Source organism: Crocodylus siamensis, chromosome 5, assembly GCF_052110815.1.
Source record: "Crocodylus siamensis isolate JL-2025a chromosome 5, ASM5211081v1, whole genome shotgun sequence".
NCBI lineage: Eukaryota > Metazoa > Chordata > Crocodylia > Crocodylidae > Crocodylus > Crocodylus siamensis.
In genome coordinates, this window is record NC_143399.1 from 50,373,395 (window position 1) to 50,398,485 (window position 25,091).

Sequence of the window (25,091 nt, forward strand, 5' to 3'; positions counted from 1 at the left end):
CCCTTCCCCCTGCAGTGCCACCACTACTCCCACCACCGCTTCTCCCCATCTCCCAGGCAAAGTGCCCCCATTGCCAAAGCCCCCTGGTTCCATGGGCTCCATGAGCTGGATCTGGCCTGTGGACCATAGGTTTCTGGCTCCTGTCCTAAAAGTTGGAGCACTAAAAATAGGAGGTGGTACTAGGGGTTGAATGTATCTGGAATTAACGTTTAGGATGAGCTCAGTCATTGGTTCTGCAAGTCTGTGTAAAGTGTACTTCAAGCCACACTGTATTGGTCAGAGTTGCACTGAAGTGTGCATCAGAGATAATGCATGAACATAGAATTAAGCATTAGGACCCAATCCTTTACTCTGAACAGCTGGTAAAATTCACCCTTATATGTGGCTGTTGCCTTCCTTATAAGAGCAGGACACAGGCAAGAAGTTATTGCACATGGGCCCAAAATGGAGCACAGATGTGCACAGCTGAGACTACAGATCAGTCTGCTTCAACACAGGGTATGCAGCCCTTGGCTCTGCTGAGGCTGAGAAGGGAGGGGAATCCACGACGAAGAGTCCACACAGTACATCAACAGATAACATGAATTTGCTCCTTCACTGCCCAGATACCTGCTAGCGGCTTTTTTCCCCCCTCCCTTAATTTCCTCCATTTTAACTTCCTCATGATTGCAATTAAACTCAGCACAGATAAATGTTTGCATCATTCTCTACCCTCTCTCCTCCTTCTCCTGCTTTTTGTTTTCACCACTATTCCTTTTAACCTGTCCTGTTACTCCCCTCACCCTAATCTCTCATACATGTAGGTGCCTCCTAGTTCCCTGCCTTGGTAAAGTTTTTAAGGCTTCTCTCTTTTTTTCTTGCTCCCTCTTTCTCTCTCTGAAGAGGAGACCAACAGTAAAGGTTTCCTCTTTCATTGCTTCCTCCCTTCAGAAGAGGCTTACTCTTGGGGAACAGGGATCTTTCTCATGGAGGCCAGCACTGCCACGCAGGAGCTGGCCCCCTTAATATACCCATAGACCATTAATAGGGAAACATCTTTACTTCCCTTTATAGCTGCTTGTGCAGCAAGATTTGCAGGTCACCTCCTCATCAGCCTGGGAGGATAAGAATAGAACTCAGTCTTGTGATACCTGGTGTCCCGTTTCCTGGAGGAAGCAGCCCCGTGTGCTCCAAGAGCTAATTTTGGGACTTTTCTCTGTCTGGTGAGGTTTGGTATTGGGTTGCTGTAGTAACCAATGGGGTGCACAACCCTGCTGCTCCTCTCTCTGTCTAATTTCATAGATTTCATAGATTACATAGACATTAGGGCTGGAAGGGACCTCGGAAGATCATTGAGTCCAGCCCCCCACCCAAAGGGCAGGAGGTCAGCTGCGGTCATAAGATCCCAGCAAGATAAGCAACCAATTTGCTCTTGAAGATGTTCAATGTAGGTGCTTGAACCACCTCTGATGGCAGGCTGTTCCAGACCTTGGGGGCTTGGACAGTAAAGAAATTCTTCCTTATGTCCAGCCTGAAACAGTCTCGCAGTAGTTTATGACCGTTCAACCTCGTCATCCCTTGGGGCGCTCTGGTGAACAAATGCTCCCCCAGGTACTGGTGATCACCCCTGATAAACTTATAGGTGGTCACCAGATCACCCCTGAGCCTGCGCTTTTCCAGGCTAAAGAGTCCCATGGCTCTCAGCCTGTCGTCATAAGGTCTGTTTTTCTGACCTCTGATCATGCGTGTTGCTCTTCTCTGGACTCTCTCAAGCTTCTCCACATCCTTTTTGAATTGTGGAGCCCAAAACTGGATGCAGTACTCCAGCTGCAGCCTCACCAAGGCCAAGTACAAGGGGAGAATGACGTCCCAGGATTTACTTGAGAAGCATCTATGGATGCAAGCCAGCGTTTTCGTCGCTTTAGTAGCTGCCGCATTGCATTAAAAGCTCATGTTCATCTTGTGGTCAATGATGACCCCCAAGTCTCTTTCTTCCATAGTGCCAGCCAGTGTAGCACTGCCGAGCCTATAAGGATGCTGCAGGTTTTTCTGCCCAAGGTGGAGAACCTTGCATTTTTCGGTGTTAAATACCATCAGGTTCTCGTCCGCCCATTTGCTGAGCCTGTCCAGGTCGGCCTGGATCACCCGCCTATCTTCTGGCGTGGATGCTTTGCCCCAAAGTTTGGTGTCATCGGCAAACTTGGCCAGTCCGCTCCTGACTCCAATGTCCACATCATTAATGAAGATGTTGAACAATATGGGTCCAAGGACAGAGCCTTGGGGGACCCCACTGGTCACAGGGCACCATGATGAGTGACTGCCATCAATTATGACCCTCTGGGTCCGACCACGGAGCCTATTTCCGAGCCAGTGGATCGTGATGGACCCAGGGCCACAATTGGGCAGTTTCGCCAAGAGGTGATCATGGGATACCAGATCAAAAGCTTTTCTGAAGTCAAGATATATGACATCAATCTCTTCTCCCTTGTCCAGGTGATAGGTCACCTGGTCGTAGAAGGAAATGAGATTGGTCAAGCAAGACCCACCCACAACAAACCCGTGCTGGCTATCCCTTAGGATGTTGGCGTCGGCTAGTCCATTGAGGATGGCCTCTTTAATAAACTTTTCTAAGATCTTCCCTGGGATAGAAGTCAGGCTGATGAGCCTATAGTTAGCTGGATCCACTTTGCTCCCTTTCTTGAAGATTGACACCACATTGGCCTTCTTCCAGTCTTTGGGCACTACACCAGAGCACCAGGAGTTTTCAAAAATCTGTGCCAGGGGCTGGGCTATGACACTCACGAGCTCCTTGAGTACCCTGGGGTGTAGATTGTCAGGGCCAGCTGACTTGAAGGTATCCAGCTTCTCGAGATGTTCCTTCACTAGGTCAGCATTTATGGAGGGCAGGGGATCTTCCTCACCCTGACCTCCCTGTCTTGTAGTGCATATGGGATTTGATGGCAAGGATTGATTTGGGAGTGCTGGAGTGAGAGGACAGCCTTGAGGTGTTGTCCAAGAGGTTCACTGGTAGCACAGCGCTAACTATAACCTAGTGACACTGATATGGGAATCACAGGACACAGCATTTGGAGACTGGTAGCGTCTAAGGGCATCCAATGGAAGAGCTTCGGTCCCTGTTGGAGTGGAGCATAAGGTCACCATAAACTCCATAACACAAGGTTTCCAGCTGGCCTCCTGGAGGAGACTGTCACGTCTGTTGCACCTTGCTCTCTGTGTTGTTAATAGCATGGGTTAATAGTGGTACAGGCTGTGATTAGGTCTTGCACCACCACACCCTGAAAAAGTTCAGAACACCCCCTTGTCCCTGAAAGAGAGAGATGCATAGGATAGGGTCTAGTATAGTTATCATGTGAAATAGCATGCAGACAAATAGCCTGGCCCTTCAGGTAGCCACCAGTATGGCCCATGAGCAGAGGGGAATGCACATGACCAAGGGGAGGGTGCAGTGGACAGAGGTGTGGCCATAGGGATTGAGTAGTTTCTACAGCCACTTACTGTGGGGAGGGTTTTCTGGGATCTCCTAGAGTCTGTGCTTTGCAGCCTGTCCCCTTAAGAGGCTTCTCCCCAACAGACATCATAGTTAATGTTTTTTTTCCCCTTTAATCTTGGTGTGAATTTTAGCGTTGTATGAAACAAGGTCCTTGGGTCAGGCATAATGCTGACAACCTCTCTGCAAGCTTCATGCCCACCTGTAGCTCTGACAGTGCACCTCTGCCCAGCTGTAACAGTCCTCATCCCTCACACAGCCATTGATTGCTAGTTTACCATGATCGTTGTACAATGCAATCCTGACCTACAGCACCTGCAGTCCACTCCAATCATTCCAAGTAACAGAAAAAGTGCTGGTTTGTGTCAGACTATTGAGTGATTTTTTTTCAGTCCACCTATGAAACCATTCTCGACCTTGCATGCAAGTGTATTAAATAGAATCTGTATTTACACAAAGGCTACCAGACCCACACTGCTCAGCTGATTGCCTTAGCATCTAGGCTAGAAATGGGCAGTAAGCAACTTTCCTGTGTCATGAGAATTTTTCCAGATTTTTGTCCTGATTGATTAGTACTGCTAATTGATTTGAAAAAGTATCAGATCAAACAGTACATTTCATTTTGATGTCAGCCTTTATTTCACACTTTTAAATAAGCATATATATATATATATATATATATAAGCATATATATATGCTTATTTAAAAGTGTAAAATCTATTTATTTATTTAAACTGAAACCTGAAACTTTTTGTTTGGAAAATATTTGTTTCAGCCACTTCTAACAACTGCAAATTTAAGAAAAAGAATGTGAAATGGGCCTTGCCCTAAAAATAGCTTAATAGATTCATAGATGTTAGGGTCAGATGGGACCTCAGTAGGTCATAGAGTCTGACCCTCTGCCCTAGGCAGGAAAGAGCACTGAGGTCAGATGACCCCAGCTAGATGCTTGTCTAGTCTCCTCTTGAAGACCCCCAAGGTAGGAGAGCACCACCTCCCTGGGAAGCCCATTTCAGATTCTGGCAACCCTTATAGTGAAGAAGTTCTTTCTAGTTCAACCTAAATCTGCTCTCCATCAGTTTGTGGCCATTGTTCCTAGTTACTCCAGGGGGTGCCCTAGTAAATAGAGCATCTCCTATTCCCTGATGCCCTCCCCTGATGAATTTATAGGCAGCCACAAGATCACCTCTAGCCTTCTCTTGTGAAAGCTGAAGAAATCTAGGTCCCTCAGTCTCTCCTTGTCGGGCCTTGCCTCCAGGCCTCCGACCATACGAGTGACCTCTTCTGAATGCTGTCAAGATTCTCTGCATCCCTCTTGAAGTGCGGCACCCAAAACTGGACACAGTACTCCAACTGTGGCCTGACCAGTGCCGCATAGAGGGGAAGCATCACCTCCCTGAACGTGTTCATCATGCATCTGCTAATGCATGATAAAGTGCGGTTAGCCTTGTTGATCACTTCATCACACTGACAACTCATGTTCATCTTGGAGTCTACTATGACTTCAAGATCCTTTCTGCTGCCGTGCTGCTGAGAAGGTCGTCTCGCAGCCTGTAAGTGTGTTGGTGTTTCTTTTGGCCCAGGTGCAGCACTTTGCAGTTGTCTTTGTTGAACTGCATCCTACTTCATTCTACCCATTTTCCAACCTGTCCAGATCCTCCTGGATGCATTCCCTACCCTCTGGTGTGTTAAATTTGCCCCATAATTTGGTATCATCTACGAACTTGGACAGGGTGCTTTCCACACCCTCATCCAAGTCACTGATGAAGACACTGAATAGCACTGGACCAAGGACTGAGCCTTGCGGGACTCCACTGCCCACATCTTTCCAGGTCGATATCAACCCATCCACCACCACTCTCTGGGTGCGACCCCTAAGCCAATTTGCCACCCACCTGACCATGTAATCATCTACATCACAGCCTGTTAGTTTATTTTATGAGAACAAAAATGAGATACTGTATCAAAGGACTTCTTAAAGTCTAGGTAGACAACATGTACCTCAACTCCTGCGTCTAAGCATTTTGTGACCTGCTCATAAAAAGAAACAGGGTTAGTCAGGCAGGATCTACCTGTAATGAATCTGTGCTGATTTCCTTTTAGCATTATTTCCCCTGCTGGGCTCCGCCAAATGTGATCCTTAATGATTTTTTTCCAGAGTTTTCCCAAGGATAGAGGTGAAATTAACTGGCCTATAGTTTCCCAGTTCCTCCCTCCCTCCCTTCTTGAAAATAGGGACCACATTGGCCCTTTTCCAGTCCTCTGGGACCTGACCAGGGCACCATGAGTGTTCGAACACTTGAGATGTGCCAATGGCTCTGCTATGACACTGGCCAATTCCTTTAGCAGCTTTGGATGAATTTCATCCGGGCCTGCTGATTTGAACACATCCAGCCCCTCCAAGTGCCCCTTCACTAAGTCTGCACTAACAGTTGGTGGGCTGGTGTCCCTCCTGTGTCTATCTGTGATCCAGTTGGGAGATTTGTCTTGGTCTGTGTCTAAGAATACAGATGCAAAGAACTCTCCAGCCTTAGCTGGAGTGGGATTGTATACCTCCTGCGTTAGGTAGAGGTCCTGTAGGCAGGTTAAGAACCTACGTGAGTGGTTAGATTTGGCTGATTGTACCTCCCAGCAGATGTCAGGGTAGTTTAGGTCTCTTGAAGTTCCATTTTTGGGATGGAGCATTTGGCTGCCCTGCCCTTTTGCATAATATCCTGAGCTGAAAGTACAAAAGCATGGTGTGCAATGAGTTAAAAACAGGAGGAAAGACTTGCATTTTGCACTGCTGCACTCCCAGGGCTGTGGTGAATCTGGATGGGTCTGACTGGTTCTGGTCACCATCCCCATGCCACTTATCAGCAGAAATGTTAAGGGGCCAATCTCTTATCCGAGCTGCCATCTCACTTGATCAATTTCATGAGTTAATGAATATTGGGAGAGGGCTTAATTACATCCGACTGGATGGAAATCAGTTGGCACTGGCGTCCCTATCAATTAGCTTGCTCTTGGGGGGCTGCAACGGGGATTGTTAATTAAATGTGATTGCACCAGCTGTGTCCAGGGTTTCCCAAGTTACTGAAATGAGGCTGCATTGGGGAAATGTGAAATGGATTTGTGCTGAAAGCCAGGATGTTTTAGACCTTATCTGCACTAAATTGTTTTGTCTGTGGAACTCGGGTTCTGCTGACAGAACCGTGACGTGTCCCCGTTCTAAGTCCTGGGAGCGTGAGATTTTACCATCTTTCCTTTGGCCCTGCACCGTTCCACACAGCTCACATATAAATGGTGGATTGTATACGTCCGACTCCTCAATGATGCACGGCAGGAATTATGGAAAAATGCTCTGCCCTGTATTTTTGCAGAAGGGCATGACTGAATGGGTAATATAGCCCCTTTTGATATTTAAAAAGTATGTAGAGTAATCCACAGAGATCCATTCCAACAGGGACAGATTTTCCTAAGGAGCTGAGTTTATTTACTTATTAACCCTGAGCACTTTGCAAAGTATGACCTCAGGAACCCTGCTTTCATTAGGAATTACAGTATCAGAACTTGGGGGGGGGGCAGTTCTCTCATTAGGCTAGTGATAGGATTTTCCTCTAAAGAGAGTGTGGGGGGACATGTGATTTGTGAACACAAATAAAAATGACCATGGGCAATTAAACAAGAGAAAAATCTGATGGTATAATTCTTATTAGTAAAACAACTTATTTAATTACACTGACTGCAGGCAAAGATGACTCTTTTATAATAGGATGACTATAAGGCACCCTAGGCAGCAGGTGTTGCTTTTTCATCAGAAAGTCATAATCCACCCATGGGCTGTTTGGACGTTTCATATATGTAGTTGTACAAGTTAACTATAAGAGTGCCCTGTGGTTCAGTGGTAGAATCCTTGTCTACCATACTGGAGACCTGGGTTTGATACTCAGACATTTACACAACTACAGCCATGGAGGCACCAAACATCTGGACTCAGTCTGGTCTTTGGATTCTGTCTCAGTGGTCTGAAGGAAGGATGGACGGTCTGGTCTGGGCAGGCTCCACTCCTCCAGAAGTTCCTGCCCAGGCATATGCATCAAAGGTCTGGGTAGCCCTTAGCCATACATCATGATCCAGGAGTTAACTGTAAGTACGGTCTCATGCTTTGAGGCCTGTCCTGGTTACCTCTGGGGGATGTAGTTAATCTGAAGTCAAGTAGAAGGGAGGGTAGATTTGCATCTTACAGACTAACCAAAATAGATATATACATCACAAGCTTTCATGAACTGAAGCTGTGGTGCAAATCTACCCTATCTTCTACCATCGGAGGCTGGGAGTGAAATTCCTCCTTTTCTACAGCAAAGGAAAAATGACTAAATGCTTTATAGTGGCATTTACACCTTTCTCTTGAAGCAGAAAGCATTGGTCACTGTTGGAGGCTGTGCGCTAGCCCAGGGTCTTATCAGGTAAAGCAGTCTCTGGGCCTCAGGAGTGGCCAAGGAAGGGGGTAAAAGTGTCTTAAGAGGCACATTATTACACAAGACAGAGAGCACCCAGCAGTACAATGGGGTCTTCATTTGTGGCAGCAAGTCATTACTGTAAAACAAAATTAGGTTAATGAATTGTTTCCCCTTTCTTTTCTCCCTCTCAGGGACAAACAGATCTACTCTTGGCCATGTGGACCTTTCAACTCCAGTTATCTTCTCTCAGGCCTACGGGACAGTGACCATTTCAGCTATTTTCAGTGTAAGTGTCTATCCGTGCTGTTCAACGTGCAGTTTATTCTAATTCCATTGTGTGGAAAGTTAGATTGTGTGGTTAGAAGAGCCTCTGTGAGCCACAGTGAGAAAGAGAATGTGTTTTATCCATACAGATCAGAAACAGAGGCCTGACTTGCCCAGAAGCTGCAAGAGCAGCCAGTGTTAACCAAAGAGCAAGAGAAACACACATGTTGGTAGGTGAATTGAGGCAAACATGCTCCAGTTCCACAGGAAAAGTTGTATAGCACATCAGTTAAGTTGTACCACAGTTGACATAGAGCGATGGATAACTGTACAAGGGTATCACAATTATTCACCATTGTAGGGAAGACCTACTGAATGTGTACACTGAAAAAATAAAAAAAAACTTTGTGCAAAGTGTTGTAGGTGGTAAATTGAAGAAGCTTGTGGCTCACCAGCCATGGTCTGAGAATCACTGTTGTACATGGGGCCCATATTTAGTACAATGTAGTGATTAGAGGTGATCACCACATGACCTGAGGCACAAGGACATATGAGACATGCCATTTACTGGGTCAGACCATCAGTCCATCTTGCCCAGTATGCTGTGTCACGCAGTGGCAGAGGGGATGCTGAAAGAGGGAACGAACAGGGTATGACCAAGATTTTCCCACTTGCCACCTCCAGCATTCGTTTCTCTCCCACTTGCCACCTCCAGCATTTAAAGTCTAGGAAGTTTGGATTCAGAGGCTATAGCCCTAACTCTCATGTTCAGTAGCTACTGATGCCCCTTTCCTTCAAGAATTTGTCCTATCCCTTTTTGGTTAAACACCATGACATCTGGTGGCACTGAGTTCCATAATTTAATAACGTGTTGTGTGAAAAAAAAATCTTTTGTTAGTTCTAAACTTACTACCTATTAGTTTCATCTTATGACCCCTAGTTCTGGTATTGTCAGAGGTAATAAATAAAATTCCTTTTTACTTTCTCTTTACTATTTCATATCTCGTAAGGTCCCCCCTCAAGCATTTCTTCTAAACTAAATAGGCCTGGCCTCTTAGTCTCTCCTCATATGGAAGCCCCTCAATACCGCCAGTCATCCTTATTGCCCTTCTTTGTGCCTTCTCTAATTTTTCTACATCCTTTTTGAGGTGTGGGGACAAAACTGGGAACAGTATTCAAGGTGTGGATGCACCATGTATTTATAATGGCATTGTTTTGTTGGCAATTCTCTTCTTAATAATCCCTAACATTTTGTTTTCCTTTTTGATGGCTGCTGAGCATTGAGCTGGTTTTTTTAGAAATGAAAAACCAGCACTGGACTAAATCCTTGCCACAGCATGTGGCCTAGCTACTAGACAGGGCATTCACAAAGGGGAGGGGAGGGGGATTCACATGAATCAGAAGGAGGAAACATCCTTTCCACAGAGCCATGAAGCAGCACACGCAGAGCTTTTTTGTCATGCACCTTCATGATTTCAGTAGATCCTGCATCTACTATAGTGTCTTACCACTGCACATATTTCACAAGGCCTTTCCCATAAAGCTGTGCAAAGCTTCTGGTGTCAATTCAATTCGGAGGAGATTCGGCCCGATTCGGTGACCGAATCTCTGAATCTGAATCAAATCAAGGGACCAATTTAAAGGTCTGAATTGATTCAAAGCTCTCCAAATCTTTGGCAAAGAGTCAGAGAGCTTTGATGATTCGGGCAGTCCCCGGTGGCTGCAGCAGGGAGCTGCAGCTGACTCTGAACTGGTAAGTAGGGGGCGGGGGGGGGACCATGGGGGGCTGGGAGAGCAAGGGGGGGGTGTCGGGGAGGTTCATGGTAGAGCCTCCCATGTAGCATGAGGCAGCAGGGATCATCCCCTGGCAGCACCCGCTGAGTTGGGCCCTTTTTTTTTCAAAGTGTTGGGAGCTGGGGCAGCCATTGCCGGGCTGGGAGAGGGACAAGGGATGGGCCAGGCTGATTTGGAGATTCAGCCGAATCAAATCAGGACAGTGATTCAAATCACCGAATTGAATCACTGTCCCCCAAATCGACTGAAACTGAATCCGAAGCGAATACTAGCCGCTTTGCGCAGGCCTACTTTCCCAGCCTTGTCCCTGCCCTCTTCGCATCCCTGCATGCACTGAGGTAAAGGGAGCTCCTGAGTAAGTATCTGTGCAGTGTATGTTGCCACCACAGCCACTGGAAAGTATATTGCTGGGCAGCAGAACTGCAGGAAAGTGCCATGGGTTTTTTCCTTGCAAAAATTCTGGAGGACAAAAATGTTTCATGATTTGCACATGGGCCCCTGGTCTCTGGTGCTTTGTGGCATGGTGTCCTTGCTAACCAATGCAGCAATGGCATCAGGTTAATAAAGGACCACCTCTAGAGGCCTCCAACTTCAAAAAGTGTTGTCAGTGAGTAACAATAGAGTATGAGCTAATCTGCTTCTCCCATTTCTTGCAGGTCCAGCGCACCCGTCCTTGAACGTAAGTACTTCTTTGTTAACCTTTTTCCAGCTCCATTGCTAACTTTCTTTGTGGCAGTTTTAGTGGTGGGTGGCAACTACCTGCCACACATGTGGAAGGCTACCCCAGGAGAGAGCCCCAACAGAACTGCTGTTGCTTTGAAGTCAGTTATGCTACACACTATGAGGTAAACCTCAAGCCAAAAAAAGAGTTGTTCTTTGGAGACTAGGAGTACAAAAGCTCTGAGGCTAAGCCAGTCTGTCCCTTTAGACTTTACCCACTGGAGATCTGGGTTCAGATCTGGTGTCACATTCCCAGAGTTCATACTTGAAGCTCAGTTTGGAGGAAGCTCAGTTTGCCCTTGCTTCTGATCAGGGCTTCTTCATGCAGCCCCACTTCAGATGTAGCCCCTGTTTCGGAGAGTCCTGCCTTTGGCATAGGCTGAAGCCATACAGCTCACAATCCACGAGGGACCTGATTCTTGAGGATTAGGCTTTTATTTTCAGCTGGAAACTTGCTGTCTCACAGCCTGGGTCAGTAAATTCTATGTGGTTTGGGTACTCCATGTTAAGCAGGAGACCTTTGGGTCTGATGTGCTGAAGGAAGACTTAATCTTGTAGGCTGGCTTAGGAAGGGTGAGGGATAGTTTAAGCTAGTTAGCTCATCCAAAAGAGCAGCAAACCAAATTGCTTCTCCACAGGAGGGAAGCTGACCAGGGAGTAAGACAGAAGAACTTGAAATCACATAGTTAATGGTGCTGCAGTTTTGGGGCTGGGCAAGTGATCCTTGGAAAGCTGCTTGGAAACTTGGATTAAATGTGCTCAGTCACATGGATTTTGAGATCAGACTGGTAATGGGTCCTGGGGTAGGTGCAGGACAGAAGGATCCCATGTTTCTTTGAAGTACCGGACTGGGGAAGCGATGTGAGATGGCTTGATATTAAGGAGGGCTTGGGTCAGGGATGCTCTTGTTCTTCTGCTTAGTACAAGGAAGAAATTCAAGGTTAGAAGGCTGCTTCCTGAGCACATAAGCAGGGATATGTGGTGGTGAGTATGTGTCTGAGAGTCTGTCTCTCTGCAGGTGTTTTGCAGGGTATGATGTTGCTTTGAATTACAGGAGTTAGTAGTACAAAAATGCAGATATAAGTAACCAAATGGCAGGTAGAACAGGGACTACCCACTGCCACTTCTCCCCTTTCTGCCTGGTGGCTGGAAACTGCTTTTGTGATTGAGCCTGAAAGTAGGCTCTAGTCCCCATGGCTGACCTCAGAGACAAGGAGGGTTGGCATGCAATATAAGACATGTCTGCAGTGCCAGCACTGTTGTCTAGGCATATGAGCTAGCTTTGAACTGGGTAGATAGATCCTGTATTGCTAGCAGCGTAGCTGTGGTAGCATAGAGCTCAGTGCAGGCTGCAAACCTTAGCATTTACCCCTCTTCTTGGCCAGGTTTTGCAGCTCATGCTAATGCTGCTGTGTCTTGACTTCTACCTATAGCTGAACTAGCTACTTCAAATTGGTGACTGGCAATGCAGACATACCCATGGCCCACTCTGGACATATCCAGTACTCGTGCTTGATCTGGCACTGTGGAGCTGGCTCTGGAAGACAGTGATCCTTCACATGACACTCATTTCAGATGCACTATTACCAGCCAGGACTCTGCTCAATTTGCATGATGCTTGGAAGTTTTGGGTTCCAGGGGTTCCCACCTCTGTTTCATATCAGAAAAATCCCAGAACTCTGTGAACATGTTGAAACTATCACACAACATATCCTGAAACAAAATGAGTGTATTCACCTTCAGTGACTGAGAGCTGAGCCATAGATCCCAAACCTAAGCAACTCTCTTAGCAAGTTTAGTTTGGGCTTTGCATTTGGAATAACATCTGAAATCAGCTTAGTTGCTTATGGCACAGCAGTAACTGAGACCAAAGTGAGATACGGAGTCTGCTGTCAACAGTTTTTTTTTTAGTCCTGAAGATTTGCATGTCCTTTTCCACAGTGCCTCAGTCTGTGCTTTCCTTCTGTAGGTGTGCTCTTCGACTGACTTCATTCTCTTTCTACCACTTCCACTTAATGCACCCTACTCCCATTTAAAGTCAACAGCAGCTGCTCATATGTAGCAGCAGCAGCAACATCTGATTCTTTGGCTCTAATGCTGATTGTTGTTAGGTCCCTTGAGTTTAGTTCACTCCTCTCCTTGTCCTGCCTTTCAGAGTTTGATGGAGAATCGGTCGGATGACAGCAGGAACTGTTGTTATCACCGGCGGAATTCTAGCGACGGTGATCCTACTCTGTATTATTGCTGTGCTCTGTTATTGTAGACTACAGGTAAGTGGTTACATATGAGGTTCTTTACCTGTACAGTTTAGTACAGTACAAGTGAATTTAGGACCACTGTCAGGAATTGATGTAAACCCTACTGCTATGGGACATAGGGGTGGTGTCTGTCATATCTCTGTTTGGGTTATTAAAACTTGTGGTTCCCCTTGCACTACCTTGCACTGCTCAGACACTTCAGAGTGGCTGAACTACTTGCTGGTTGTGCCTGGCTTGCAAAGAACGTGTGTGGCAGAAGGGATCTTCCACAGCTGTAAAGCTTCCAAGCTGGCTTCTAGGACAGCCCTGTCTTCCCAATGCAGAAGGCATGCTGACAGGCGGTCAGGGGAAGAGGTGAGTTGAGATGAGGACTCAGCTATGATACCTCAACTTTGCCACAGAGACTTTAAACTAGTAGTAAAAGCTAAGGCAGTCCTTTTGACTGCTCTATTTCACAATGACTCTTGCTGGTGCAGATAAGGCAACTGTAACCTGTTCTCTGATAACCCCATGCCAGTCCTTTAAGTTATTTTTCTTTCCCCGTCCCTGTTCTAGGTTCATTCTATTCTTCACTCCACCCTGGATCACTTTCAATTTGTACTTTCTTTTCACCTTCTCCCTCTCCTTCTTTCTTGTACTCTCTGCCTTCCCCCCACCCATCTCTCTTAAGCAGAATCTAGTCCCACCAGAGCCACAGGTACAGAACCTCTAAGTGGTTGAGAGACAGAAAATTAGAGAAGATAATCCTTACTAGTTAACTTAGCATTTTCATCCTCCCTTATCTACTTGGAATCTGGGTACAAAGGGCCCACCCTACCCCAGCCTTTGCCATTGTTCCCATTTCTCTTTCTTCTCTTCATGCTGTTTTTTCCCCAATTATTCCCCACACATACACACAAAAAGATATTTGCTTCAACTTGATGCTTTATCGGGAGTTGTTGGGGGGGGGGAAATCTAAAATGGAGGACCATTTAGTTATCGGATATGCCCGTCCTACTTCCTGTGGTTACAGCCCTTAAAATTTTATTTGAATTGAGTGTCACACTTAAAGTTGAGAATTCCACGGCTTTGATGCATCTGAACAATGCAGCATGTCCTCGCCGAACACTTGTTGAGTAAACAGTGTGTTTTCCGATAGTTTATGAGTAAATTGGTTCATTACTTTGAACTGAAAATTAATTTAAAATGTTAAGAAACGTAGTACCTATTGACAGTTGTGTCCTCAACGGTCTTAACAACACAATGCTGCCTTCAGGGAAAACATTCCTTTGAAATGTCCATGGAGCTTCCACTGTTTTTGGTGAAAGTGAAGGTGCAGACCTTTGTAAGAACTTCCTGTAGCTTCCGCACCACTGAGAACAATCAGTGATGGGCCCTTTTCTCAAAACGGCCTCCAAGCTGTTTGCACGGTGTGACCTCAAATGACATAGAGCAATGGGAGATTGCACCGCTCTGGAAGGAGTGCAGTTGTGTGCATGGAATTCCTTGTAGTCAAGCACTCTTCGTCAGCCTTGGCTGCAAGGGAAACTTTCACTTGTGAAGAAACATGGAGGTGGAAAATGAGCAGGTGAATCCAAAAAGTGTCTTCAAATGGAGCCCTATGTCCCAGGTGGTGAGGATGAGCAAATCCCTGTGGTGCCATGTACACAAACGTATCCGGATGGAACAGTATCCCCTTGCTAACCAAAGTCTTTCCTTTATGCATAGTATTATTGCTGCAAGAAAGATGAACCTGAAGAGGAGGAGGAGGAGGAGGAGGAGGAGGAGCCTGATCTTCCCACTGGCTCGCACTTTGTCACCTGCAATGCCTGCAACTCTCGCATCATGGATGGACAGGGCAGCCCGGTGCCTCCACCCCCTGAGCTTAACCAGCAGGGTGCCCATAACTACTGCCCTACCTGTTCCCCCTATGGCTCCCCTTTTTACATACGGACTGCTGACATGGTGCGAAATGGTGGTGAGAGGATCACCTACACACCCACGTGCTACAAGGAAATGGGGCATCCCATCAAAATGGCGACCCTCCAGAGTTACCCGGTGACCCGCCATGGAATTTTTCGGGAGACCTTTCCAAACCCTAGGGCTGTTAGTACAGAGGTATAATCACTGTTGTTACTATTGCAGGGTGCTCCAATAAGATGCCCACGGGGATGATCGGGGTGGGGGGTGTTCCATTAATTTCTGTGAGGTTTCCTGCAAAAAGAGAGGAGGCCTTTAGCAAATGTGAACAATCAAGTTCAAGACCTAGCATGGTCCTGATGTTGAACTGCCCAGGTCATTGTAAGCTATTGTGGGAGGAATGGGAGAGAAACACTGAACAAAGATATTGAACGTGGTAATTTCTAAACCCATAACAAGTGTAATTATTCTGCTCTGTCTCCTGAAGGGACTTGTCTAACGAGGGCTATGTACACTACAAACTAATTTAATTATCAAAGACTCTCGTGACTCCCAGGCTTCCCTGAGCCCATAATGAGGTATTTGGTGTCTTCACAAAGCAAACCCTACCTGTCACTTTTCAAGGCAATACCACTGGCTTGTATGGATGAACCGAGCACACTGAGAGACGCATGGCATTCACTGGGAGCTATTGTTTTCATCAGTAACTGTGGCATTAGAAAGGAAGGTGAAAGAGGATAAAGATCCCATCAATATGCCGGGAGTTTTAATGCTCTTGCTTGGTGAAAGCACGTGGAAAAACAAATAAACGGAGAATTTGATATTTCCCCCCTTGTATCATATTAGTTGCAAATGAATGCTAGCATCTGTATTAGAATATGAAATAGGACACCCTTCCCTAGTTATTCCAGTCTTTGCACCTACAGAAGAACAGGGAAAAGGGAAGGCGGAGTTAGATAATTGTTGTGGGGAGAAAAAGGGTACTACTAAAATGACTTGCAAAAGCTAACAATACAGAAGTTTCCTTCTGCTCTGCTCACAAAACAATCCTTTAGTTTTCACAAACTTTCTTAGGAGCGGTTTAACTTCGGGGCACAAAAACTGCAAAGTTTTTACTTAAATCTTAAACAACTAAAGTTTGGATCACTGGCAGTATTTAAAGCCTTAGAGATCCATATCTGCTGGTAAACTGCAAAAGATTTGCGTGATTTAGTTCTGCTTAAAACAGCAAGAGATGGGACCAGTTACATCTTGTGCTCTTAACCCTGTTCTCACAACCTCCAGGGCTTGAGCTGATAACAGATTTACAGGAGGTCATGACCTTTCCATCTCTGGCTAGAAGGAAGGCCCAAACCTGTCTTCCTTGCTAATATGTCAAGTCACAGTATGGAAAAGGCTGACAAGTGAGATAAACCATCCATGTTGCTTTCTATGACATGGATGTGGAGATTATTTTTTACTTTACACCAAAGTGAAAATGACTAAAAGTATATTGTTGTCATGCACTGCTGTTCCCACAGCAGCCAGCTGTGCTCTCTGCAGGTAGCCAATAGGCCTGGACCGCAAGCGATCCTTGCAAATATCCTTAGTAACAATAACAAGAGTGTGTTTATTATATGGTTTTATTTGGGAAGAGCATGCGATCTCTATTACAGTTTATCAGTCAATCTACAGGTAGTAAAAAGTGCTGGCTTGACAGCCCTTAACTTCCCTATTCATTCACAGATAAGTATGATGTAGTCCTGCTTCGACCTGGAACGTTCACTTGATCTCATGAGAGGATTATTCAGATTTGGGCTTATTTATTCCTTGGGATCTCTGATAAAACACAAGTTAACAACTCAGGGCTAAATAGGATTGTGTTTCTTGTGACATGGAGGCTGCCTTCCCTGAACCAACATGATCCATTTTGCGTTGCCTGTAGATCAGCCATTACTCCCAGAATCATCTAAACTAGAACCTAAGACTTATCACTGAAAGAAATCATGCTGTCCCTTGACCCTGGGTTGTCCAGTCCTCACTGAGCCCCTATGTAGGGTATTTATTTTCCAGAAGCCCTGTAACCCTCCTCTCAATTACCTTGGTGGGAAGGCAAGTAATGTTGCTGGAATGATTACAGTACGAAAGCCCTCTGACCCCTAGTGTTCAATAGCCCACTGTTTCTATTGCCTTCTTGTCCCAACCAGCACACTGCCCTGGTACTGTAGTATCTAGTATGACATTTGTTGAGCAAACTCAACAAGTCCTATCCTTTCATAGCACTTTGGCTTCCATCTGAACTTAGCCTCTGCCAGACCTGAAGTGGTCAAACTGCATCCCCTGGGCTTGTTATAGCCAACAGGGCTCTACAGTATAGCCCCCAAATACCTTCCTCCTAATTTGAATGGCCAGCCCAGGGGGATTAAGGATATGTCTATACCACAGCAGCAGTGCATCCCAGTGAGGATGCAGCAGGGTATACCCTACCTTCCTGAATCTGCAGGTATGCTCCAGACACAGAAGCCTACTCTGGAATCATCCCCATTGCCTATTCTTGAGCCATCTGTCCCTGACAAGCCTGAGAGCAGACACTGGAAACAAGAACAGCCATTCTAGTGAACTTCTGGTTGTGGAGTTTATTGGTGGTCTCAGGTGAGTGGGGTGCTCAACCTCTTCCTCCCTGGTGTATTGGCCATCATTGCAATGCTCTCTCTTCTGAAAGACAACTATACAGCTCACGACTGCCCAGTATACGCTGGACTATAGTTTCAATGGCACACCTTTGAAAGGAGGATAGCTGTAGTCTATTTTGTCGTACATACATTACGTGTGAACCCAGCTTTTCTTAGAAAGAGGATGTGACCCTGAACTGATGCTGTGGTCCCAGATTGGTTATTTTGCTCAAGATGAAGATCCCCGTCACATTTTTCACTGTACTGGAACATGTACACAAGTGCAAAAGTGCAAGATATACAAGTCAAATGGGTGTCCAAAATGTGACTTTGGGCTGTTAGGGGTTGGGGTGGGGAGTAGAGAGGGAAAGTCTGAGTTTTCTACTTAGGATTTCTCCTCCTATTGTTCTACATCTTTGTTGCTCAGCTGTGGATCCAGATTGAATGTCAGTAATAAATGAGGTCTTTGAAATACAAAATGGGCATGCTCGTGCTCTCTTTTTTGGTGATGGGCAGCTTTATACAAAGCAAGTTTTACACAATCCTGCACAGGATGTGGCCTTGGATGTGTTCCTCACTCCCATCCATGCCATCCCTTTGCTCTCTGGCTCAAAAACAAGTGCCCAGGAAACATACGTATTAGTTTAGCTCTTTATTGTAACATAGAATGATTTTGCTTGGAGTGACCTGGTGGATAGAGGAATGCCGAGTGCAGATGGTGTTGCTGCCATCTATGCTACTGCTGCTGGTTGGGACAGCTGCCCACCCATGTTCTGCTAGAACTTTTTGCTTGTATCCCTGAGGTGCTGGACATGGACTCAGCTGGGAGAAATGATATGAAATCACTGGAGTGGTGGGGAAAAGGAAGTGCTCCTCATTGATGACTGATAGCAGGGATGAACTTCCCCCATTACTATGATTCTGGTTGCTTTGTGGGACAGGATGATCTCTCTTTAAAGGGTCGGGTAAGTCGTATTAGTCAAGAAGGGACTGTGGTTGCTACCTGTGTCCTAGAAATCCTTCCGAGTGGGCTGTTTTTCAAGGATCAGCTCAGTGACTAAGCCAATGGGTTCTTTCACAGAGAAAAGGCTTTTTGTGGAGTCTTTGTCTAGGGGGAATATTTCCCCTTGGTCTCAAAAGGGAAGTGTGGTCAGGCAGCAGTCAGGGCAAGCGACTCCTGCATGACCGGCAGCAGGCCTTCCTGTAGTACCAGTGTGAGCACAGCTTCACCTTCAGCACCAGCATGCAGTTGGCTGTTGCTTTGTCTTCACAGTCTTCTTCTGGGGAGTGAAAACATCCATGGAAGAGGTTAAAGCAACAGCATTCTCCACTAGGACTAAGCTGTCCTCAGCTTCAAGGGTACCACCCTCTGAGGCTATCCCCATCTTACCTGGGGCCTCTGTGGGGCATGGCTGGAGCTGGCAAGCTTGTCTGGCTTCAGGTTTGGAACCCAGTTCACAGCCCTGGCCCAGGGCTTCTCCCTGATAACACTTTACCTCGCGGAGCCGCATGCCAGCACCACAGGTCTTACTGCACTGTCAGGACCAAGAAGGGATACAGCTGTGAGCACACTAAATTTCTATCAGCTCAATATGTTCTTCTGGGCCCTGAGCTAGACATTCATGGAGGGAGCTCCCACAAGACTCAGTCTTTAGTCCCCAGACACCCTCACATCCCATCAATAATGCAGGATTTTAATGGAGCTCAAGTAAAGACTAGTGTTCTCCCTCTGCCTTTCCCTGCCCCTATTGCTGTATTCCTAAGGGATTAGGACATAAGTAGAAATCCTTCCTTTTCCAGTGTAATGGCTAGCAGCTCAGGAATGTCACCAAGGGCAGCCAGAGATCTGAAAAAGCTGAATGAATGGGTTAGCATTGTTACTAACTTACTTGTGTGTAAGGTAACTAACTTACCACTACTACTAACTTACTACTCTGTAGAGTGCCTGCAGAGATTGCCCACCCCCTAGGACAGGCAGACTAAGAGGACTTCAGAAAACTAAGGACCCAACCAGCTAAGAAACAGGTCAGGACTTAGAGTCAGTGACAAAGAAGTGTGCAAGGAAACTGGAGAGATTGATAATGGGGCGTGGAAGCTTTCACTTTGGCTGGAACTCCAGTCTTAGTCAGGCAGTGACAAACTAGTAACCGCTGATGACTCTTTGGTGACTTAGTATTTTTGGAAACTTTTACCTGGGAGGGAGCACCCTTCCAAGTATACTGGGAGGGAGCACACTTCCAATGCTTATATTGAGTGTTCTCAGAAACGGAGCTCTCTTCCCGTGCCTGGGGAAGGGTCCCTCCAACTCCAGGCCAGGGTGGTGCTGTATAGGACCTTATCCTGTTGCCGTCCATTCTATGGACAGAGTACTTCAGTCCCCAGGGCTGTCACTCAGGTCCCTGTTTCTAACCCAAAGCTCACACACAAGCTTATGCTGTCTCCTGCATGGCTCCTTGTGCTGTCCACGGAGATGGTCACCAAATTTTGGGGCTATCCCCACCTCAGCAGGCTTATGTTACCTTCTCCATCAGACTTAATTGTGCCACAGGCACCAATAGGAAGGTAAAAATCCTCCCTGCCCCCTCTCCCCAGGTTCCCTCAATACCTCATACTTCTAAGCCTTTTCTGCTACAGCACTCTCCACCATCTTTTTCCCTCTCCCCAGCTCCCCCCACACCCTCCTTTCCTCAGGCCTTGTATTTGCTTTCTCCATTCTCCTTACAGAGCCTTCAGTATCTATCACCATGGGTACTGAATGGTATCTATCACCATGGGTAGTCCCCCATGGCCAACCTTTCTGAGCAGGGAGGGCTGTTCCCCACAGCCAATCTCACTGATGGGGGGAGTGGTCCCCCCATGGCTGATCACTGCAACCACTTCTGGAAGTGGCTGCAGCTGCTTCTGGGAGCGCTGCTCCCTGGCTGGTGCTCATGGGGGTACCTGCCCCCCCCAACTTGTCACTTAAGCAGCAAGTGTGGCCAGTCAGAGGGTGTACCAGTGCTCTCAGGGCGTGCATGTGCACCCCCTACACATTGCCACTACCTATCACCTTTCCCTCAAACCTTACCTGAGACCAAGATGTGGTGAACCATGTAGAGCAAGGTCTCTTGAAACAGGCTGCCTGCACCTCAGGTTTCTGGGAGGTATCACAGCGCATTTCAGGATATTCCCTATACACACCATTCTCCAGGCCTGCGCAGAGTACACTCCGAGTCTTCATCCCACGGCCACAGCTGGCATCACACTGGAAGAAAGAAGCAGCCAAGGATGAACTGGTCAGTAATGAACAACATAATCTGGGCATAGGATTTGTGCTTCTTCCTCACCAACAGCAAAACCAATGCATAGATGCCCAGCTTGTGGGTGCATAGTAAGGCGCCATGGGTAAGGGCCTGCAAATGACTTTGGGTTTCTTGGATATGGGGCACAGGCATGCACATTGTTAGTACTCTTTAGCAAATATTGGGCCTCTGCATTCTGAGCAGGGTGTGAGCATGACTGCTGCAAGAGACCCCTAAGTCCCACATCACAGTGATAACGAAGGTGAGGAATTGGGAGCTCTGTGGTTGTTTTACACACCCATTAGCATGGCTTCTTTCAGTGTATTTGTGTGTCAAAGAGGTACGCAGAGTGACAGACAGGTACGTAGAGTGTATTGATGCATTAACCTCAGTCAGTACCTGGGGAGAACAATACATTTCACACTTCCCAAATGAAAGTGAAGCAACACAGCACGGGATTGGTTGTTACAAGCTCGAGGCAGACCTCTGCACAGAGACCAAATGACATCTAACTGTATGATCAGTGTCTCAGCTTCAGAGAGAGCTCCTATAAATCCAGTCATACAGTTAATTCTGTAGTGCACTCAGAGCCATAGCCAGTGAACTGAGTGATAGCTGAGCTTTCACTGGCCACAAGGAAGGGCTCTCATTCCTATTCTATGTGGATCAGCTCACTGGGTTCTGACCTATGGCAGGCCATCTAGAGCAAGGAAAGCAACATGAGAAAGAAGGAGCCCAACTGGCCTCTCAACACTCAGATGGAACTGACGGTGAGCTGCAGTGCTCTGTGTAAACCATTCAGCATGCAAGGCTTAAAGGGATTAATGAAGCAGGGAATTAGTATTTCAGGTGTCATCTATTACCAGGGAGAAGGGGCAGGTTTGATCAGGGGCTGTTCAACCAAAGAGAGAACATTTAGTCAAGGATGGGAGGAACCCAGGTAACCAAACCTTGAACTCTCCCCCAACCTCAGTGGCCCCGCTGACTGCTTTGTGTCCATGATCTGCCTTAACACTACTTGAGGCCTGGCTGCTTCTGCCAAACATCATGATCCCTCCTGATTTAGCTCTAAATCCACATTAGCACCATGCATCACACAGCCGCTCCAAGCCCCCAGTGCCCTGCCTGGCACTTCCTGGATGCGCTACAATTCTGAATGCCTCATAACGCATTGAGCTAATGCATGACTGATGACAAAGCTGGCAGGCAGTGCAGAGCAGCACCTGGTCTAAGGCTGCCCATGGGACCAGCAGGCTTAGTCTGCAGCACAAACTGCCATTTTGAAAAACTGGCAGGAAGCACAAACCTTGTCCCTGGAACTGCTACGCCGTTTTGGAACTGGCAGTGCCTATAGCACAGACAGCACTTGAAACTGGTTGGCAGAGGGTAGCTGGTAGCCACAATGTGCTGGAAAGGATGGCATGGCTGGAAACTACCTGTAGTGGAAGCTACCCTTTCTCTAGTCCTAGACCTGTACAGTTCCATGCAGACATAACCATGTTCCCACCACCTCTCCTGTGTTGCAGCCTCACCTCTGTGAAAAACATCCCATGTCCCAGATCTCAAAATCTGGTTACACTAGACACCAAGCTATTGAGGCAGAAGGAAGACAGGGACATGTCTCGTGAGCTTCTGGCCATGGGAGATGGTCACAATGGAGTGTTCTTCCATTGGCTCTTATTGAAAATCAGTCACCCAGGGAGAAATTCAATATGACCTTGATAGCCTGGATGTGAAATTTCTCTGTCTGGGCCCAAGGTTCTGGCTCAGGCCCATCCCTAGTGTTCCCCACTGCAACCGTGCTGTAGATTCTATACGTGAACTGTGGAGTTTTGGGTTTAACAGCCCAACCAAAAAAAAAGATACAATTCAGTTCAGGCAAAAATGAAAAAACTGGGGTATTTTCAGTTAAAAAAATAAAACAACATCCCCTCCTCAACCCAAAATGCTTTATCATCCAGAAACATTTTGTTAGACACAAAACAAAATGTTCTGTTTAAGTTCTTAGGTACTTACTGCTTTAAGAAAAAACAATTCTCTTTCTTTTAATGTGGGTCATTTAAAAAAAAAAATGAGAACTGCCACTTCAAAGTGAAAAGCTGAAAGACTGCATTTTTTTAAAATGCTGAAACCTTTTGTTTTGTTTCAAAAATCTTTCCAAAGTTTTGATGGTATTGAAGTGATGCTGAAGTCATGATAATCCAGGATATATGCAAGAGGCAAGGATTTTTGTGGGTGACATCTGATGTTTTCAGACTCCCCCCTCTCCCTCCACAATTTTATCCCTGCCAAAACTACTCATTGAACCAACTCTGATTTTGTTTTGATCCCTTCAAAGTTCCATTATTTTTGGTGAGTATACTATTAACTGAAAAAGTCTTGCCTAATTTTGATTTGCATTTGGGATTCTTACTTGGAGAGACACTGTGATTAGCAAGAATCAGGGCAGCAGAGAGCACTTCCTTAGGACAATGCTGCCCTCTGATGGCAGCTGAGAGTGCATTCAAACCAGCTCAGTCGCACAGCTGTGGGACCATGGGCTTTGTGACTCCTGTCTGTTTTGTGACCTTCCTGCACATCCTGTTGATGGCAAGAGGCCACAGAGCTATCCCCATACAAGGTAACATGACCACCACATCAGCACAGGAGCTGCAACAGGGCCATGCAACATCATTCTGAGCACCCAATGCACTTATGCTCCAATGGGATGTACTGGCCCACCCCTCAAGTCACTCTTTCTGACCAGTGGTAGTCCATGAAGAGCGGATCCAGAGATCTGTCTTGACTTCATGCTGAAGGAAGCAAAAGGAAAAGAACTGTAAGCAGGTGGGTCGCTGTGGTGTAGAGAGGATTCAGGAGAAACAGTTCCTGCGTGCAAGGAGGTGAGGAATTTTCTCTTGACACCAGCCATGGGACAGGCTATGGGTAGGATCTTCCTGTCTCACAGTAGGTAGGGAGATCCACCACCGCTGAGGTGTGAGAACTGCTGCATTATGTCCTCAGCTTCTGCAGGCTGCAGCCTGCCCTCTACAGCATGAATCCCCCACCCCCTGCCTGACCAGGTACAATGCTGCCTCTGTTACCCAGACTACAGAAAGCAACATTTCCTTGGATTCTTCTCATCTCCAGTGCCTGTACTTCGATTCCTCCCATTGACTACAAGGTCTCTCCATTTCTTGAGGATCACATATGTCTTGTTACCTTCCCAAAGTCCCTTAATACTAATACACAAGACCTCTGGGCTTATGGGAGTCATACTGGAAAGTTGTCAGACACAGGAAGCTGGGCTAAAGGAGAAGACTGGGCCCTTTCCCTCTGTCTGAGGAAGGGCAAGACAGAGGACAGGTGGAAAGAGACAACTCCAGACTTACCTGGTCCCATTCTTGCTCCACCCAGTGAGCAGGGCAATTCTTGTCTCCACATGGGTGGACAGTCAGAGGTTTAGCTACAGAGTCACACTGTGAGTCTGAGATCACTTTCCCCTCCAGGTTGCGGCACACAACGAAACGGCTCATTCGCCCCTCACCGCACAGTCCTGAGCACTTGAAGAAATAAAGGGTATGTAAACTACAGGTTTGTAAACATACAGGTCACTAAACAGCACCAGAGCAGGTGGAGGTAGCCTGGGCTAGTGGCTGAAGCATGGGCATGGGCATCACGAGAGTGAGTTCTGTTCCTGCCTCGGACACTGACACACTTTGGTCAAATCACGTCAGCTGCCAATGCAGCAACTGCTAGCATCAAGGTTGCACAACAGTTTCCATTCTTATTTTTTCCAGTCATTTAAAACCTCCCAAAACTTCTGACTTTGGGGCTGACATTCTCCAGGTTTAGACGCAGCGCATGTTTTTTAAAAAGTCTGAGCCAAAACAATTCAGCCATTTTTTCTGGGTACAAACTGGAGGTTAGAAATGTCCCCTGTAATGCATCAGTGGGGAATCCAGTCTCCCATCTCTTCAGCCTTGAGCTGCCACAGTTTTTCCCTCACCTTCCAAACCCTGCACAGAGAAGGGAGAGCACGCTGCTTGGACTCACCGGTCCCCAGTCTGAGGTGGTCCAGTGCCTGTCACAAGGTGGGCCCGTGCACTCCTTCTCACTGGTAGGTTTCTTGGATTCATCACAGAGGGGTGCCTCCACCGAGCATCGTACCTCCCTCTTCATCATCCCCTGACTGCCACACCGAGCAGAACACTACAAAAGGGGAGGCAGCCCAAGTCAGTATGGGGACAGGAAGTAGGAAAAGCAAGGAAACGGGGGTTTTTTATATTTTTTTTCCTTTTTTCTCCTCAGAATGA

General features: G+C 46.7%; 2 protein-coding genes across 3 annotated transcripts in view; one reads left to right on the forward strand and one right to left on the reverse strand.

Annotated features, from left to right (window-relative positions):
• Positions 1-18,754, forward strand: part of LOC149864080 (protein FAM163A-like) — an 85,850-nt gene extending 67,096 nt beyond the window's left edge. For both annotated transcript variants that reach the window (XM_090047586.1, XM_090047587.1), the window contains exons 2-5: positions 8,121-8,215; positions 10,644-10,666; positions 12,863-12,977; positions 14,673-18,754. In XM_090047586.1, coding sequence (XP_089903712.1) covers positions 12,885-12,977; positions 14,673-15,068 — 489 coding nt within the window. In that variant the 5' untranslated portion in view covers positions 8,121-8,215; positions 10,644-10,666; positions 12,863-12,884 and the 3' untranslated portion in view covers positions 15,069-18,754. The remainder of the gene's footprint in view (positions 1-8,120; positions 8,216-10,643; positions 10,667-12,862; positions 12,978-14,672) is intronic.
• The window catches only part of LOC149864081 (uncharacterized), a 71,455-nt gene continuing 65,025 nt past the window's right edge, over positions 18,662-25,091 (reverse strand). Inside the window, exons 17-21 of the mRNA XM_090049748.1 lie at positions 24,832-24,987; positions 24,168-24,338; positions 20,583-20,759; positions 18,906-19,050; positions 18,662-18,795 (exon numbers count right to left, since the gene is read on the reverse strand). Of these exons, the coding sequence (XP_089905874.1) occupies positions 18,677-18,795; positions 18,906-19,050; positions 20,583-20,759; positions 24,168-24,338; positions 24,832-24,987 (768 nt within the window). The 3' untranslated portion in view covers positions 18,662-18,676. The remainder of the gene's footprint in view (positions 18,796-18,905; positions 19,051-20,582; positions 20,760-24,167; positions 24,339-24,831; positions 24,988-25,091) is intronic.